Raw genomic sequence first — 18,712 nt, forward strand, 5'->3', positions numbered from 1 at the left:
GCTTTCCATACTGTCAGTGATTAGCTAAAATGCTATAAAAATAAGCAACAGCAATGGATTGAGTCATAAAAAGTTACATTCTGAAATCGAATCAGTTGGAAAAGTCATTTTTGCTGTGTAAGGGAAAAGAGTCAATCATCATTATAACAACAAGCAAACAAATGTTTGGAACACGAACTATTCACCAAAATCACACTCAGAAATATGACACAGCTGATTATCACACAAGATTAAAAGGGCTAAATGTTATAAACGTACTGTATGTTTGAGACTACATTGTCACAGCCTACCCGACTATGTTACAATTACAGTTAGTCCAAGTGTCTGATCTCCGGGCAACTGCATTTTCAGTTTCTCAAACAAGTCAGGATATTTTCAAAAAGGGTTTGCAGGTTAATTTGATCTATAATTACCCGCTCACACCACGCATTAAGAGGATGTCTATGCATTGTAATCGCTAATGTTGAAATGTGTCCTATGCACAACGAAGACAACCGCAGCATAATTAACATTCACGTTTCCAAAAAACACTGCGGTCTGTCCAATGATGGTTGGTTAAAACATGATATTCATGTTAAAAAACAAGAAACGCTTCACTAATTAAGGTTTCAATTAAGAGGAAAAATGGCTGAGCTCTGTAGCTTGGCCTGTCTGGATGCTGGAGAGAGGCACGGATGCGGCAGCCACCAGGGACAGACGAGTCCTATTCAAGCCTGAAACCTTTTCTCTGTGACTAGTTTAAGGCGCACAAAGAAAGGTGGATTCCCAAATCCAAGGTTCCAACACTTCGATGCTACATGACCCATCCTGTGACAGGCAGTACATTGACTGAGAGTGTAAGAGTCAACACCTTGGTTGAAATGCCTGGGGGCATGGCCCCTCCCCAATTCCCAACAAGTTTTCACTACATGTCCTGTTCGTTTGTAGTGAGTACACTGTGTAGTGTGATGTTTAGGGATAACATAGTTAGATGCAACTGAATATGCCTGATTAGGATATCCTGTCCTAGATTCAGTATTAGTGGCCCATGTAACAATTCCTTGGAATGTGTTATCTGCAGGACTCCCCAAATCTAACGCTTTACTCAGGTGAGAGCCTGAGTTGCGCGTTAACATTGTCCGTAGCATGTCATTGTCACATGATGGGGTTTCTTGGCCAGAATATTCATAAAATAGTTTCCACAGTCACTCTGCGTACTGCTCGAAAGGTTATCTTGTGCCCTGCTGACAGGCCAAGACCCTAGTCCAGTCTGCATAAGATGGACCCCGAAGAGCGAGGAAGTTTGCTTTGAACTGCTCTAAAATGTCTGCATTGTCTGTGGGCAATTTCACTTGGAATTGAGAGAAAAAGTGCTTGCCATACATCTCGCATTTCTAGACCATACGAATTGTACTGGGTACCTGTTCACACCATGGTGTGAATTGAGATTTCACTGGGAACGGTCCAATATTATTTTGGTGAGGTTATTTTAGGTAGCCTCGCTGCATGTTTACCGACACGAAATGACAGACTCTGCGCCTGTATTGTTTGTCAATGTCCTAATGAACGTGCGACACCGGCTGGGAGTTTGAATATGGGGGCGGCAGAACGTGCGTCTTGGAGTGTGGCCGCCTCTCCTGAAAAGCCAACACCACTATCGGTGTCTGAAATGTCACCAGTACCTGAATGGTCGGCCTCAAAGCAGAGCTGTGGGCACGGTGCTCCAGTGTCTTGACACTCTTTTTCTAGCACTTGACATTGCTGCTTCCAAATTGTCACCTCGTGCTCTATGGAGGCAACATATTCAACATTTTGCTAATCTTTCTTTTATCAAACAAAAGTTTTTGGAATGCATCTTGTCAGAGAAAACTTCCAAAACGTGTATCTTTTCCTTATTGTCCTTCAATTGGTGTTTGCTAATCAAATGTACGCTAACCTCTAGAATTTGTTTTTTTCTCCTCTTCCTTTTTACGCATGCCAATTGTTTGCCAGTAATCAAGTATTTAATCGCTTGTTAAATTAATGTTGGACGGCAGTACATTCATGCTGCGAACAGCTCATTCCATCTCATCCCAAAGATGCTCTATTGGGTTTGGTGAGCAACAATGTTCAGATATAATGTGGTGTTCAATCTTTGATCAATTGGTATCAAGGGACCTAACATGTGCCAGGAAAACATTTCCTACACCAGTACAGCACCGCCACCAGCTTTCACCGTTGACACCAGGCAGGATTGGTCCATGGACTCAGGCTGCTTACTCCAAATCCTGACTTTGCCATCTGCATGACGCAACAGGAACTGTGATACATCAGACCAGGCAATGTTCTTCCACTCCTCAATTGTCCAGTGTTGGTGATCGCATGCCCACTGGAGCCACTTCTTCTTGTTTTTAGCTGATAGTAGTGGAACCCGGTGTGGTCGTCTGCTGCAATAGCCCATCCGTGTCATGGACCGCACCATTCTCGGTAAACCCTAGACACTGTCGTGCTTGAAAAGCCCAGGAGGGCGGCCGTTTCTGAGATACTGGATCCGGCGAGCCTAGCACCGACGATCAGACCACGCTCAAAGTCACTTAGGTCACTCATTTTGCCCATTCTAATGTTCAATCGAACAGTAACTGAATGCCTCGATGCCTGTCTGCCTGCTTCATGTAGCAAGGCACGGCCATGTGACTCACTGTCTGTGGTGTATCTAATAAACTGTCCAGTGAGTGCATATACCTCACCGGCGACCCATAATAAGACTATGCAATTAGCCTATTAACATTTTAATCTGACTCCGTTTAACCTTATAGTAAAACCATGTGCAATTTTCCGGATAGTGTTCTTCTAACACACATTTCTGTAATGTAGAGAGATACATTTTGGCCCATCAGAGGGGGAAGGGCTGACTGGTTCTTGGGTATTGTCTTTTGTGTTCTGTTGAGACATTTGCCATGTGGCCGGAGGTGACAGAGAGCACATAAATTAGGGCTGAACCTACAAGAGGACAGACCTCGCCTTCTCTGCATATGTTGCCTTAATAAAACAATAGTAGTGAGATCAAGAAAGATTCCATCCTACTTGGAAAAATATGTTTTGTTTGCATTGATATTGGTAGTAAAGCCATGCTATTTTCAGGTCTTCCTGAAAACAGAGTAGGGGCATTTAATAATAAATATAATAATATGCCATTTAGCAGACGCTTTTATCCAAAGCGACTTACAGCCATTTAAAGAATGGAGCAGGTCAATTCCATGTAAAATGACCCATGAGCACCAACATGTGAAGTTTTGAACTATTTTGTTTATTAAAACACGTCACTCTGTTACCAAATCGGTAACAAAGTGACAGAAAGATCAGTACAAGAATGACTACAATTGAATTGGCCACAATGGGAAATCATAGTAGTCACAAACCACAGTTGCAGTAGAGCACAGTAGAGCACCGTAGAGAACAGTACAGTAAAGACAAGTATAGTAGAGTATAGTTCAGTACAGTACAGTAGAGCAGAGTGTAGTACAGTACAGTACAGTACAGTACAGTAAAGCACACATGAGTAGAGTAATGTAATATACTCTACTCTAATGGACTGTACTGTACTGTACTGAACTATACTCAACTCTACTTTTCTTTACTGTATTGTACTGTGCTGTACGTTACTGTGCTGTACTGTGATTGGTACAGATTTGGTCCATTCTGGACCAACCAAATGTGGTCTTGTCTGGGGTGGAGCGCATTAGAATAATAGCCAGTGTGTAGATTAATACCCCAAAATGCATAGGAGGATATAAAATTGTTCTACCTTTGTGTACCTATTTAGGGTAAATCACCATGAAGAGAATGGCATTCATAATTATGCATTTCTGTATAGTACAGATCAAGGACCCATGACGTCATTCTCTTACCGTCATTCTATATGCAGGTGTTGATCCACTTCACTTACTGTAGTTCAATAACCAAAATAGATTTTTTCAAACTCAAGGTGTCTTATCATAGCTGACACTCAATTCTTTCTGTAGACATCTTTGAATCTTTATTCAGAGTAGACATAAAAACGGGATTTTACTGTCATTCTGTTACCAATCTTTGCATCTGCATTGTTTCTTAAGTTAATGTGTTTTAGTAAACTTTTCAGTGGCAATTGTTAAAAGTAGACTTCTGCATATAGGTGTATGGTTTGTTAAACTTTGTAATCAATGGTTTTTGCTTGGCATCCTGTACATATTTAAGTGAAAAGGTGAGTCTCAGAGTCACTCTGATACCGTGGAATTGCCCAGCACCTGCAGTGATAGTTAATTTGATCATCCTGTTGCAGAAGAACTTTCCTGCAATGCAGGAAATGTAAAACTTGTTCTGTATTTGAGGTTTAAAAAGGCTTCTGAAGTTTGTCATTTCCACTTTGAAATGATAGACTTGATTTTCCCTTATGAAAAATGTATCAACCCCTACAAAGATGTCCATTAACTATAATGAACAGAATTATTCACATTTCCTGTTGCTGCAGGATAATTTTTTTCTGCTGTAGCAAACTGGCTCAAATTAAGATCCGACATCTGTAGCATACACACTTAGGGGATTTCTGCTTTATTCCTGTCCATGTGTTGATGTGGACTTTTGGCTTGCCTGGTAGAGACCTCCAGGGGCACAACTTTCACTGGGGACGGGGGGGACATGACCCCCCCACATTCTGAAATTTCATTTTTGTCTCCTCCAGTTTTATCATAGCATTGTGATACAAAACCGGTTTTGCGTTAGGACCATGCGGACACCTCAGAGTGGTCGGGTAGGCTGTTTGGTGGGATCAGCCGGCTGGATTTAGGACCGTGCAGACACCACAGAGAGTGCGAACAGAGGCAGCTGTTGTCTGTGTGTGTTGTGCTTTTTAAAAATCAGAGTTGCAAAAGCAAGCAGAGCAAAAACTGGCTACTCTTTATTTGACTGATGTATTTGGCATGGTAACTGCTGTTTGACTTAACAGAAAAAAATTGTTTATTCCCAGTGCTGAGCTAGTAGTATAACTGACATGTAACGCTAGCTAGTGTTTCATTAATTATATTCTTGGATAATATAATGTATAAATGTACACCAAGGTAATTCTTTGTCATGCCTCATCAGAGCAGGATCAGATGGTTACAGGGGTCTCAGCAGGGTTAGGCAACCAGGGAAGACCAGTGTGTGACGCAATGAGGTGAACTTTTGCAGATGCAACACTTTATTCTATCTGTGCAGCAAACACTGGACATGGAACTATTTTAAGGCAGTCTGACAAACCTCTAAAGTTGATTTCCAAACTGTATCAAGGGTTGATAGGCTTTTCCCAATGACACAAAACATGTAAAACAAAAATGGGAGGAAGACCTGAGAGACACTACTGATGGTGATAATGGATACAGATATGTTTGAACGCCCAGTCATGTTCATATAATCTCAGACATAAATTACTGCAGTTTAAGACCATACATAGAATGTACCATATGCCAGTGAAACTGAATATCATGCGTTCAGAAATGTAGTTCCTCTGCTGGAGGTGTAAAACACTAAAGGGGACATATTTCATTATGTTATACTCTTCTGAAGGCTGGCTGAATTCTGTCAAAGAGTACTGTATGTTCTTTTATCTCAGCATGTCTACAGATTCTCCATTCTCACTGTTTTTGTTTGCTTGGAGACTGTTATCAGAAGAAACTGTGTAACCTAGCATTTATAGCGGCTAAGAAATGAATTTCCATTAATTGTAAGGTTGTTTATCCTCCCACAATGTCACAATGGATGGCAGAAATGTTAAGTTATGTATCACTATATTTGATTTATGACAAAATTAAGGGTATACTGTGCAACTAAAATAAGGTCTGGATGCCTTATATCGAATAATGTACGACAAAAATACTCTGAATTGAAAACATGCCCACGTAAGGGGACATACCTATTTAGGCAATCCCTAGCTGCTAGGCTTCTCAGTCCTGGCCCTGGGGGTCTGCCGTACTGTTGGTTGTCACTCTGAACTTGGCCTAACACACCTGAAACCGATAATGAATGTTTCACTAAGATCCTAAAGCTGAGTGGGATGTGTTGGGTTGGGGCAGTGCAGGTCGGTGGACCCCTTGGGGCAGGACGGGGCGATCCAGCTATACTGTGTGCAAGTAAAAATAGTTATACAGTACTATTAGGCCTATGATATGAATTACAGTGCAGAGTCTGACTAGTAGCAGCTTTGTTGAAATTCAAACATTGAAAAAAAACCTAGCTTGTGAACAAAACAATGTAAATAGCCAAGAAACACAAGGACAAAGTCTCACTTCAGTAGACTTTAGTTTCAAGTAAATTAGACAAATGTTTATGTCTGTGCTCAGCGCTTCAAAAAATGAATCTTTCACTCAGATCTCCACATGCGCTATATAGGATTCGTAGTTCTTTGACTTTGTGCAATGAATTTGGTTGTATATCTTACATATTTGTGTGGAATCTAACATAAAGGTGTAGGCAAAAACAGTAGCACACATGATGTGTAGAATCAATGTGTTTGCCATTGTGAGCTCTCTGCAGAGCCAGGAATGTGGATTAGACTGACTATGTCACCATGAAATCATCCATTGGTCTGGCACCATTCAGAGAGTCTCAAAGCAGGCGGCGCAGAGCCCTTCATCTAGGAGCGTAAACACCAAGCCTGACTGCTCAGCTGCCACTGACCTTGAACTGGGAGCACCCGTAAGCCTTCCTGCTTTGTGTTCAGCTGGCTATGGGGTGTAGAGTGGGGTCCAGTAGTGGGGACTAGCTGAAAGAAGACTCATCCCACTGGGCATACTGGTTAAATCAACGTTGTTTCAACGTAATTTGTCAACGTATTGTGATGTAGAATCCACGTGGAAAATACATTGGATTTGAAGAAAAGTTGTTTTGAGGGTGACATTTCAACCACAAGAATATGTCATCATGGTAACCAATTTTCAACATATACAATCCTTGTATAAAACATGTTGAATTTGTACCTTTGAAACAACGTCAGATCTTCATGGAAATATCCACTATGAGAAAAAACTGTAGGCTGCAAATGAAATGTAACCATACTTTATCAATCATATATCATCAATGATGCTATTCAGGCCTATATAGCATTTGGGAAGTAAACAGCTATTGTTCAACCCAGTATTCAACAAAAAAATTACAATACATATAGGCCTAGGGTTTCAAGCTTTGGTTGATTTCAAATGGATTCTACAAGTTAATAATACATATGTTGGATTCATGTCTCCATCTCAACCAAAAATCTAAGTTAAAGAATAGGACTAAATGAAATCAAACTGTATTTAAACTGCATTTAATGTTTGATTTGATTTATTCCTAATCTTTAACTTAGATTTTTGGTTGAAATGGAGACGTGAATCCAACATATCAATTGTTAATTTCTGGACAAGCTGGAATTAAAGCCAGACTCAGTGGCACTGATGGAACTATCCAGGCAGAAGATACATCTCCTTCAAATGTTGATATTGGGTTGCATTGACAACCAAACACAATTCAATATCACTTTTGCAATACAGTAAATAGCCTATTAACTTGTTGACATCTCCATCTCAACCAACATTTTTAGGATTAAGCCAGTGGATCAGATTATCCAAGCAGTAACTACCAAATTAATGGAAACACTTGAGTGAAAGTATATTGAAAGCAGGTGGTTCCACGCAGGTGTAGTTCCTGAGTTAAACAATTAACATCCCATCATACTTAGGGTCTTGTATAAAATGCTGGGCAGGCCATTATATTGGCCATTATTTTGGCTACCATGGCTGTGCCCCCATAGAATGACAATGCCCCATCCGCAGGGTACTAGTGGTCACTGAATGGTTTAATGAGCATGAAAACGATGTAAACCATATGCCATGGCCGTCTCAGTCACCAGATCTTAACCCAACTGAACACTTATGAGAGATTCTGGAGCAGCGCCTGATACAGCATTTTCCACCACCATCAACAAAACACCAAATGATGGTATTTCTCGTGGAAGAATGGTGTCACATACCTCCAATAGAGTTCCAGACACTTGCCAAGGTGCATTGAAGCTATTCTGGCTTGTGGTGGCCCAACACCCTATTAAGACACTTTATGTGTTTCCTTTATTTTGGCAGTTACCTGTACATCTCCTTTGTCAACCAAATACAATTCAATATTACTTTTGTAATACAGTAAATAGCCTAGAGTTAAGGCTATTTTAGAAACTAATGTAACAGTATTCATTCAACTTTAAAATGTGTGACATCCATCATTACTGTAACAATAAATGTCTTCTTATGTAATCATAGAAACTGTTCTCCAAGACAGCATGCATAGGTCGTCGCAGGTCTGTGGAGATCTTCACAATTGTTATAATAATCTGTGCAGAATCTCGAACGGCATTGATCACTTGCACCATGTACTTTAATAATATCAATTGCTATCCAGGTCATTTAGTTGTGCTATTAGATAAAGCACATTGATAACGCATTAAGTTGTATAAATAAACAAAATATCTGCTATTGCATTCCCATTTGAACTTTGTTGTGCTTTTAAAAGATTGAAAGCGCAGTGAAAACATATTTAGTTGACAAATAAACAAAAAAATCATACATTGATTTTTCATTGAAATTAGATTGTGCTTTTAGATGGTTTTCATAACACATTGGGAATTCAACAAACTTTTGGCTGTCTGGATTATAACAAAATTATGATAAATGTACTATATTACATATTGGATCACTAAAAAATACAATACCAATAAAATGGTCTGATGGTGATGTGGATAAACTCTGAATATATATCCCAAATGAAATAAATGATCTCACTCCAATACATTTTAATAGGAAGTTAGCTAAGATCTTGCTACCATGGAAAGGTAAATACCTGTCTATTTGTGGAAAAATCACCCTGATTAACTCTTTAGTATTATCCCAGTTTACCTATTTGCTTATGGTCTTGCCTACACCTAGCGAACAGTTTTTTAAATTATATTAGAAAAAAAAGATTCCATTTTATTTGGAACGGCAAGCCAGACAAAATTAAACGGGCCTATTTATATAATGATTATGAATTCGGAAGACAGAAATAATTAAATATTAAAGCATTCGACCAATTTGTAAGTCGTTCTAGATAAGAGCCTTTGCTAAATGATGTAAATGTAAATTAGACCTATCACTAAAAGCTTCAGTCATACAAAAGTTATACTTAAATCCGAACTGGTTCTCTAGCAAATTAGTAAGATTGTCTCACCCCATGTTCAAGAAAGGCCTTTTCCCCTTTATTCAGATTACAACCTCTCATTTTCAGTTATTTGAAAAGGAAATCATCTCCCAAATATCACTATTTCTAAAATAAGCCATAGCAAGTTGGTTGCAATTTCAATTTAATCCTCCAGAAACAACAGAACAAATAATGCAACAAATATTGTGGTTAAACTCAAAAATACTAATTGATTAAAAAAACATTATTTTTTGAAAAAATGTTTTAAAAAGGTAGAATCTTCGTAAATTATATCATAGGTAAGACTGGTGGAGTTATGTCGCACATGCAGCTAACAAAAACATATGGAAATGTCTGCTCTACCCCAAATTACAACTAAATAATTGCAGCATTACCGCAAAAATGGAAGAGGAAAGTGGAAGGGGGAAAAAGTAAGGAACTTGTCTGTCGGCCCTGCATTAAAGAACATAATTGGTTAAAGAAAATTGTGATAAATAAAAAAGTATACCAGTTTAATTTAAGGACCAAAAGATTGACAGCTGTCACATATAGATTGCAAAATATTTGGGAAGAGATTTTTGACGTAACGATTCCATGGCATAGTGTTTATGAACTGATACGCAAAACGACGCCGGATTCAAAACTTAGAATTTTTCAATTTAAATTATTATACAAAATTCTTGCTACCAATATAATGTTATTTATATGGGGGATACAATCTTCCGAGCTCTGCAGATTTTCCTGTGAAGAGACAGAATCATTCGATCATTTGTTTTGGTACAGTCCATTTGTAGCTTGTTTTTGGTCACAGGTCCAGGAATGACTGAAGGATTGCAATATTTACCTGGAGCTAACCCTGCAGATAGCACTACTGGGTGATCTGAAAAGTCATAGTCAATGGATCAATAATATAATAATACATTTTGCAAAAATGTTTATTTTCAATTTACAATCTGTAGAAACAACGAGAATAGAATGAATCAAGTCGACAATCTACTGGCAAATTCTTTTAACCTCCTAGGGCTTAGTGGTCACATACGTGGACAGCACTTTTTAGCTCTTATGTCCACAATTGTGTAGAAGTTCTGTCATATTTCATGGCTTATTCTGATTTAGATATTTATAAAAGCCTTGTATATTTGTCATGACATGCAAATTTGAAAAAAAAAGTGTAAAACTAGCAACTTTGTAGGTCGCTAAACATGAAGTACACGTAAGTGTACTTATGGACTGAGGCTCCTCGAAACAGCTAATATGCTTGTAAACATGCACACACGTAAAATGGGAAAAAAGCTAGCTCTGATGCAGCTAAAAAGCTGTACATGGTCCCAATGAAATAAATAACAATTAAATCACTAAATACATACATACATACTTAAATTAGTTGTGTTGAAAATGTTAGCCTAATGCAATTCGGACCATGAATCCACATATGTGGACATCATTTTTCTCTAAAAGTACATCATATCAAAAGATGATACTTAGTTTTTATTCTAATTAGGTTCCAATAAGCCCAAATAGCAAAGAGAAATAAAAAATGCATGTAAAAAAACAGCTTGGGCCTTAAGAGGTTAAATCCTTGTCATATGAAGAGAAATTATAGATAAAACGTATCGGTGCTCATCGGCCTTTTGACATAAACATCACATAACAAGTTGGAAATCGCCAAATCAACAATGAGTGGTTTGAAAGGAATCAGTGGCTTACTGCAAGCATTGAAAAGCAATCACTAGCCTACTATTCAGTGGAGAGGGTGTGTGGTCCAAGTCTGGGTTTAGGGGTCTCCTTTCCAAGCTTAAAAGGATAAACATTCACATGCAACACCATTGGCTAGAAAAGGTTGAATACATTGGCCATGCTTTCAATCCAGCATGACTTCTGCCGCGTTCAAAACCACTGAAAACTCGGAACTGGGAAATCTCAAACTTCAGTGAGTTCAAGACAACTGGGAACTTGGAAAGAAATGAGCTCCGACTGGGAAGATACATTTTGAATAGTCATCCAACTCGGAATTCCAAGTCGGGAACTCGGGCCTCTTTCTAGAGCTCCGACCTGAAGATCACTGACGTCATGATTCAAACATGTTTTTTTTCTGAGTTCCCAGTTCCCAGTTGTCTTGAAAGCACCATAAATCCAGAGAATGCCAGACTTTGATGACACAAGAAGGAATGCCGCGTCACCTTCCTGTTCAAGTGAACACAGCACAACAAGGTGAGTCCATAAATGTATTGTATGCTGCTGCATAAATGATGTAATATGCCAGGGAGATATGTATACTGTAGCTAAGAAAGTAATACTAAGTGTATGTTATGTAGTAAGCTGTTATTAGCCCATGTACCTCACCCTAATAATTTGGTCACTTTCACCCTCATAACTTAGCCTACAATTCTGACTTGGTGGTGCAGATGTAGCCTATAGCCATTTTTAGAGAAATGTAATCATTGAATATTGTAGGAGCTTTCATTGTCTGCTTACATGCCCCCTTTATTTATCCTACGGTTCTGACATGATGTGCAGGGAGAATACTGTACAAACAGTCCATGTTCTGAATTCTGTCGCTGTACATTTCAAAAGTGCAGAACAAATAGTTATATTGACTACGTCCATCTTAGCTCGCTCGTTAATGTCTTAATCAAAATGACGGATTGCCTCTTATCCACTTATTGTTCCCTTATGCCATAGTTTGTACATCTCAATTGTCAGTAGAAACCACATTTGTTTAAGCAAGTCAGCCATATCAGCTATGTTTTTTTAAAAAGGCAGTAAATGAGGCTGAATGAACTGTTTCGCTGCCAGACAAGGCTCTGCTGATAGCCAGGTGTAGCGATGGTAAGGATTCACTCCATGGTGCTGAAAAGAAAGCTCTGCTGTTGGGATCTTTACGTAGGCCCTAACAGTTTGTGGGCACCGTTTGTCACCATTATAGTGCAATTAAAGTATTGTTTAGCATTGTGTTGTGTTGTGTAGTGGCTTTGCTGGCATGCATCTAAACCATTTTTGGGGAGTTTGCCCCACCAAGATTTACATGCTAAAATCGCCACTGGTCAGGCCTAATTTCCCTGAGGATAGACTTACACCAGGGACAGGCTGCTCATCTGCACCTTATCACCGGATTCTCACTAGGAAAGGTATGAAAATATCAATATGAACTCATGCAGAAAGAGATGAAAACTTCTGCAGATGAAATCAGGGCACTTTGAAAGAAATATGAGGGCTTTCCCGTTTATTTGACCTTGCTATTTGTTTTCTTTATTTCTCTGATGGAGACCATAGAGGACAGTTAAAGGAGCCTGGGTTTATAATATTATCTGATGTAATGAGACTGTTTATCTGCTGATTATTCCGTGTTTCTTGGCGGTGTGTCTGTAGTGCGCTGGAGAGCAGAGACAGGGGGTAAAGCTTACAGTGACAAGGCTCATTAACAGGAAATACTCCACCACGCTACCGAGGTCTGGCTGTCATCGACAGCAACGCCGGACTAATTATGCGCTGTAAGTGGAGTTTTGCAGAAGTAATAACCCCTGCTTTCTGCATATGCAAATATGACAGACCTGATCATTAGGTTTTATATCTCAAAGCCAAATTGTATTTTGTAAAATTGTCGAAGCCAAGGGCAAATTCATTACACTGCATCTCACATTTCAATACATTTTTATGAGCTTTCACCATAAATGTAACAGCATTGTGAATGTCATGGATAATGTGCTAACAAACTTATTGTCTAAAATGATATTATTAAACCAAGAAAAAAAATAACCTTGATGTGCTGTGTTAAGTTATTAGTAATTGGCAAATGGAGTCATTTAGCCCAAACAGTAAAGTCGCTGCAGCGGTTGTCCCTGAAAAACGTAAATTATATTGTCTAAAACAGCTCCAAAACGTACACTTTCAACCATCAACTGATACTACTTTCAATGACAGTCACAATGATATGAACTTCATGGGAGAGTTTATAGACTTTGTGACATGGTAGCAGTTTGAAGGATGCTTTTTAGTCTTTAAATCTTCTATTGCTTACTTGTCCTTGACCCAGTTGGAACCAGAGGAAACAGGGAGAGAGCGAGATAGAGAGAGACTGATCCAGTTGTAATGGGGTTCAGTGAACTGGCTTGAAAACAGCTGCAGTCTACTCAGCATGTGCGCTTGCCAGGCCTAACTATGCACCCACTTATACCTAACAAACTTTTCTCTCAATAGCAGTGGTAAAAGGAATTATCCCCCAGTACCCTTGTTAGACAGGTGACTTTTATTGCGCAATCTACATTCTATTACATTCCCACCTCAGCTCTTATATGAGACTGACAACCATTTCCAGGACATTATAAGTGCCTAGCTATTTGGGGATAAGCTACATGAACTGTTTGATTCTCTGAAATCTATTTGATGTCACATTCTTTGCAGTGGTAGAACAAAACTTTGCCCTGGAGTGAAATATTTGGAAAAATGTGTAGGTGTATGCTCGTGCATGCATGCGGGCACGTGTGTCCATCAGTCTTGTCTGTTTGTCTGTCTGTATGTCTGTCTGTGTGTGTTGTCTTGTCTGTGAATTCCTCCAGAAATATTCAGGAACAGGTGTGCTTCATGCTGCCTGAGTGCTTTTCTGCCTGGATAACACTCACAAGAAGATGAGACAGCTCTCTCCTCCATCTCATTCCCATGGCAATGCTTATGTACAAATATCTATTTTCTTCATGCAAATTGATCTCCTCAGCTATGTTTAAGTTCAATTAAGCATTTGGCGCTCTATTCTGTGTCCACATGGGGTATGGGGTATAGCCGAGTATAGGCTCTCCTCCACTTAGGTAGCGATATCATATCTGATTCCTTCTCACCTCCGTGGTTGCATGTTAGAGCTGAGGAGAGAGGGGGCTGCATGACATTAATACCTAACTAGATATCTACGGGCTGTGTTTGTTTAGCTGGATGGATCTGTGGACTAGCCAGTCCTCTGGGTCTTCATGCCTTGGTGCCTCTTTGCTGGGAAACTGACACATTCTAGTAAAACAGAGCCAATTTACAACCCGCTGGACTCATAGATTGTGTTTGTGAAGAGATGAAATTGGCATTTCTTCAACGCTGCATTGAAAGTGTTTCTCCCTGGGGTTTTTTCAGCCTAGCAAGCTCTCTCCCTGATACACTCCTGTGGTATGTGGTATTAGAATATATACCAGAATAATGAGCTATGTATTCTCCTCCTCCATCCCTTGGCCTCCTCCGATATTGCCACTCTCTCTCTCACTCCAGTTTGACACGCTCATTGTTTAGCATGGCGTGGATCTTGGGATGGTTAATATTATTCCAGCGCGCTGGTAAAGTCAGATAAACCTCTAATTGAAATTTGGTTGTGGAACACCAGAGATCGATCGTCTCTGGCTACATGCTAGAGTGGGAAGGAGAGTCATCAATAGAAGTTAAAAAGCTCTGTGTGTGGCAATTCAACAGCTTGAGGCTATAAGTCCGAACCAGAGGGCATCAGTAGACCATAACATATACCTGCCTTTCCCAAACCGCCTGGAAGGTGTCCCCTCAGAACCCATTCCATGTTTATAAAGAAGGAAGATATATATTTTTCAATTTTTCAATGCTATCTCCTGAGTGGCGCAGTGGTCTAAGGCACTGCATCGCAGTGCTAACTGTGCCACTAGAGATCCTGGTTCGAATCCAGGCTCTGTCGCAGCCGACCGGGAGACTCATGGGCGGCGCACAATTGGCCCAGCGTCGTCCAGGGTAGGGGAGGGAATGGCCGGCAGGGATGTAGCTCAGTTGATAGAGCATGGCGTTTGCAATGCCAGGGTTGTGGGTTTGATTCCCACGGGGGGCCAGTATAAAAAAAAATATGTATTCACTAACTGTAAGTCGCTCTGGATAAGAGCGTCTGCTAAAATGTAATGTAAGAATATGCTAATTTCAATTTGTGTTACTGTAGCATGAACATGTATACATTTTTCCTGGATTTAATTAATACAACACTCTTCCCAGTACTTGAAGTCAACTGCCAGTACTGTTTGTCTAGGTTCGGGGCCAAATGTAACTTCTGGTCTCATGGAGGGTGAAATCATTGACTGCTCAACAGTACACATGGTTTACCTCTGGTTAGGTTATTTTGGCCTTTATATCTTCCTGATATGTTTTGCTAAATTATACATTTTCTGAATGAATTGCTGAGCATCGCCACTTAAGCATGACAGAGATTTTTTTTTTTTTAAAGAAGAGATTCTTTTTTCCCCCCTCTTGTTTGACTGAGCTTAACTGAGAGTGGCTTGGGTGTACTTGGGTGGACAAATATATTCTTAAAAATGAATCTAGGCTTATTCTCTGTACTGCCAGTGTGTGTGAGCATGTTTTATCTCCTTGTTATGGCAAGGATAAAATATTTAATGTCCTGTAAACTGGATAAAAAATAATAGCTATGTTACTCTAAACATGTTTAAATCATATTTCTTTACTAGAAAGAATAAACTTGATTCAGTTTGAATATTGGTCAGTATGTATTCCTCAATTATCAATGACAAATCTAGGTTACTGAGTGAAAGTGATAGGCTACTGTATGTTTTTAACTATCATCCAATTGCTATTGGACATCAGAAAGAAGACTTACTGTATGTGTTGGAATGAAAAACTGATGGACATGCATCACGTGACGTGAGCTTCCATGAGGAGTAACATTAGGCCACGCCCCCTCGAGTGCGTCGCTGTCCAGTACCCTATACTGCTAGCTCTGTCACAAACAGTGAGCGGAGGCGCGCACTTGAGCTGCATTATCCGGAGGGCTGGACACGCAGATTGACGCTTGAGTGGAGACAGGAGACAGCGAAAGTTCTGCGGCGAGAGCTAGAGCAATTAATCAAACCAAGACAACGAACAGCTTTTTTGTGAATTAAATATTTTTGATTTTAATTAATCTGAAGTTTTAGAGGACATAAAATATATGTTTTTCGATATGATTTAGGGTCCTAGAGTGACAGCATAACACCACTCAGTGTGGTACAAGTGACAACAGTCATGATTTTGACTATTTTAATATGCTATTTCGTGACATCTGTACTTGGGAATAAGACAGAGGAAAGGATACCGTTCTTTCATGGACATGTATTTGAGAACTCTGAGCCGGGATCCAAAGTAAATGGTCTCAGCATCCCTGTGAAGCGGGTTGACGCGCGGAGATGGTGCTCCAACTCCGGCATGCATCTGAAACTCTTGGGAGACGGAAGTGAAGATTTTCGGGTATTTGCCCACCACAAACGCGGACACATACTTCTGAAAACCTCGATCATCCTGGACAGAGAGGAGCGCTCCGAGTACCTGCTCAGCCTGGGTCTGTGCTGCCAAAGCTGCGCCGCCACTGACCTTGTGGTCGCAGAAGTTGCATCTCTGAAAGTGGACGTTTTGGACACTAATGACCACGAGCCAACATTCCCTAATGCTGATATAAAAATTAGTCTGGACGACGCCACTGCCCTGCGATCTGTGGTGTATAAGGTGACGGCGGAGGATACAGACAGCGGGAAAAACGCTGAACTCATTTACTTTGCTCTTCCCAAAAATGGCAGTTTCTATGTGGTTCCAAAAACTGGAGATGTACTGCTGGTGGACTCTATATTGGGTCTTACCGCCCCAATAAAGTTTAAAGTGTTTGCGATGGACCACGGCTGGCCCTCACGGACCAGTCAGAGTATTGAAATCGAGATTAATCCCCGGCAATGGCCAGTGGTTCCACCGCCGTCCCACGACGAACCGAATACCAGACTACCTCGGAAGTCGAGGTCCCTGCTAGAGTCGGACGAGCCGGTAGTAATAAATGTGTCCGAGGATGCCAGTATCGGTTCTGTTGTGATGAACTTGTACCCGGTGAGGTTTCAGGCTGCCAGCTTTGAGTTGATGGATCCTGGTGCGGACAGCTCACCGGTCACGGTGAGTCGGGACAGCGGAGATATAGTTATTACCCGGCGCCTGGACCGGGAGACGGATCCTCTCGTGGAGATTACTGTGAAGGTTCAGGATAAAAGAGGTGAGAGTGCCTTTGCAATGTTATATTGCTGCTTCAATGTTGTTTCTCTCTTCAACGTACTGCGTTAAAGACATCATTATTATCTATTAGTGTATTTCTTCGCTCTTCAACTTCGGGGCCTCTGTAAAGTATTCATGGGCCACAGTTTGGTCTAAATGAGCCTACTGAATCGATGTGGAGAATTGAGCAAAGTGCCATGCTTTAAAGTGCAATGATTTAAAATGTATTCCTTTCTGTGTTTACATGTTTAATAAACACCGTCAGTTTTGCCTTCATGATCCCAAGAGATTGAAACCATGCGTGTGCGTAAATTATGCATGGGGAGACGTGCGCCTTGCAAATAGTTACCCTGGAAAAAAATGTAATGCCCACAAGTTTATAATACAGAACATAAATTCACATTATGCTACGATTTGTTGTCTGCATATGTGTTCTGGTATTAGTGCAGATGTTCTCAATTTACAGGAGGCGTGAGGATGCTACTGTTTCTAATGACTCAATCACACCGACAGTGTAATTGCATTTTGGTACACTAGAAGTACATTAATAACTGTAGGTTAATTATCACCTGCATAAAATGATCCGTTCCTGTACTTTTGACAGCCAGGCTGCAGCTAAAATGCATTGCTAATGCAATAATATTCTTTATCTGCACTGCTCCCATTGGTAATCCTGTGCCCAGCATATGTAAACCTTTCTGACCATGTACTTTTATGCGTGCTCAACCTCCTTAGTGTTGGCCACAGCAGCTCCAACTGAAGATATAAGATGTGTAGAATTGCAGGAAATTAGCTGTAAAAGTGCAACAAAAAAAGTTATCTAAAGCAAATGTATTTGTTTAGCTTTTGTTAATAAAATACATTTTCTGCTAACAGATCCCTCTGAAGATAATAATTATAGTTTTTAATTCCGGTGCTGAGTTAATGTGAGTTAATGTGTAGTGGCTAATTGTATAGCTAATAGGCTATGTGTTTGCAGATCGACTGAGGTGAATGAACCTACAGCAACCAACGTGATAATGGATGCAGTAATCTTTGCTTGTGTTTTAGTTTTTGCTGTTCTCCAAATAGCATTTTTGAGTTTTTAAATTGTATAGAAATGCAGTAAATGAGCTTCACCCAGACCTCACTAAAAATCTTACCCTGGCTATGGCCCTGTGTCTCAGGCATGATAAACCTCATTGTTTGAAGTGATAAGGGATGTGCTGTCTTTTTGGTTTTGAGTGGGGACCTATAGATTATTGTAGCCTAGGCCTACAGTATTGACTTTGTTTAGTGTTCATATTTGTATAAGGTCAAACGTTTTAGAACACCTACTCATTCCAGGGTTTTTCTTTATTTGTACTATTTTCTACAAAAAATAACACATATGGAATCATGTAGTAACCAAAAAAGTGTTAAAATGTATTTTATATTTGAGATTCTTCAAATAGCCACCCTTTGCCTTGATGACAGCTTTGCACATTCTTGGCATTCTCTCAACCAGCTTCACCTGGAACGCTTTTCCAACATTCTTGAAGGAGTTCCCACATAT

The 18,712-nt window shown here is 40.0% G+C and overlaps 1 protein-coding gene across 1 annotated transcript in view; it reads left to right on the forward strand.

Annotated features, from left to right (window-relative positions):
- Positions 1-16,173: 16,173 nt before the first annotated feature.
- Positions 16,174-18,712, forward strand: part of LOC311111753 (neural-cadherin-like) — a gene marked incomplete at both ends in the record, with an annotated part of 182,747 nt that continues 180,208 nt past the window's right edge. Inside the window, 1 exon segment of the mRNA XM_084154568.1 lies at positions 16,174-17,179. Within this exon segment, the coding sequence (XP_084010694.1) occupies positions 16,174-17,179 (1,006 nt within the window).

The sequence above is a fragment of the Coregonus lavaretus genome (assembly GCF_964263955.1).
Source record: "Coregonus lavaretus genome assembly, chromosome: 37".
Taxonomy (NCBI): Eukaryota; Metazoa; Chordata; class Actinopteri; order Salmoniformes; family Salmonidae; genus Coregonus; species Coregonus lavaretus.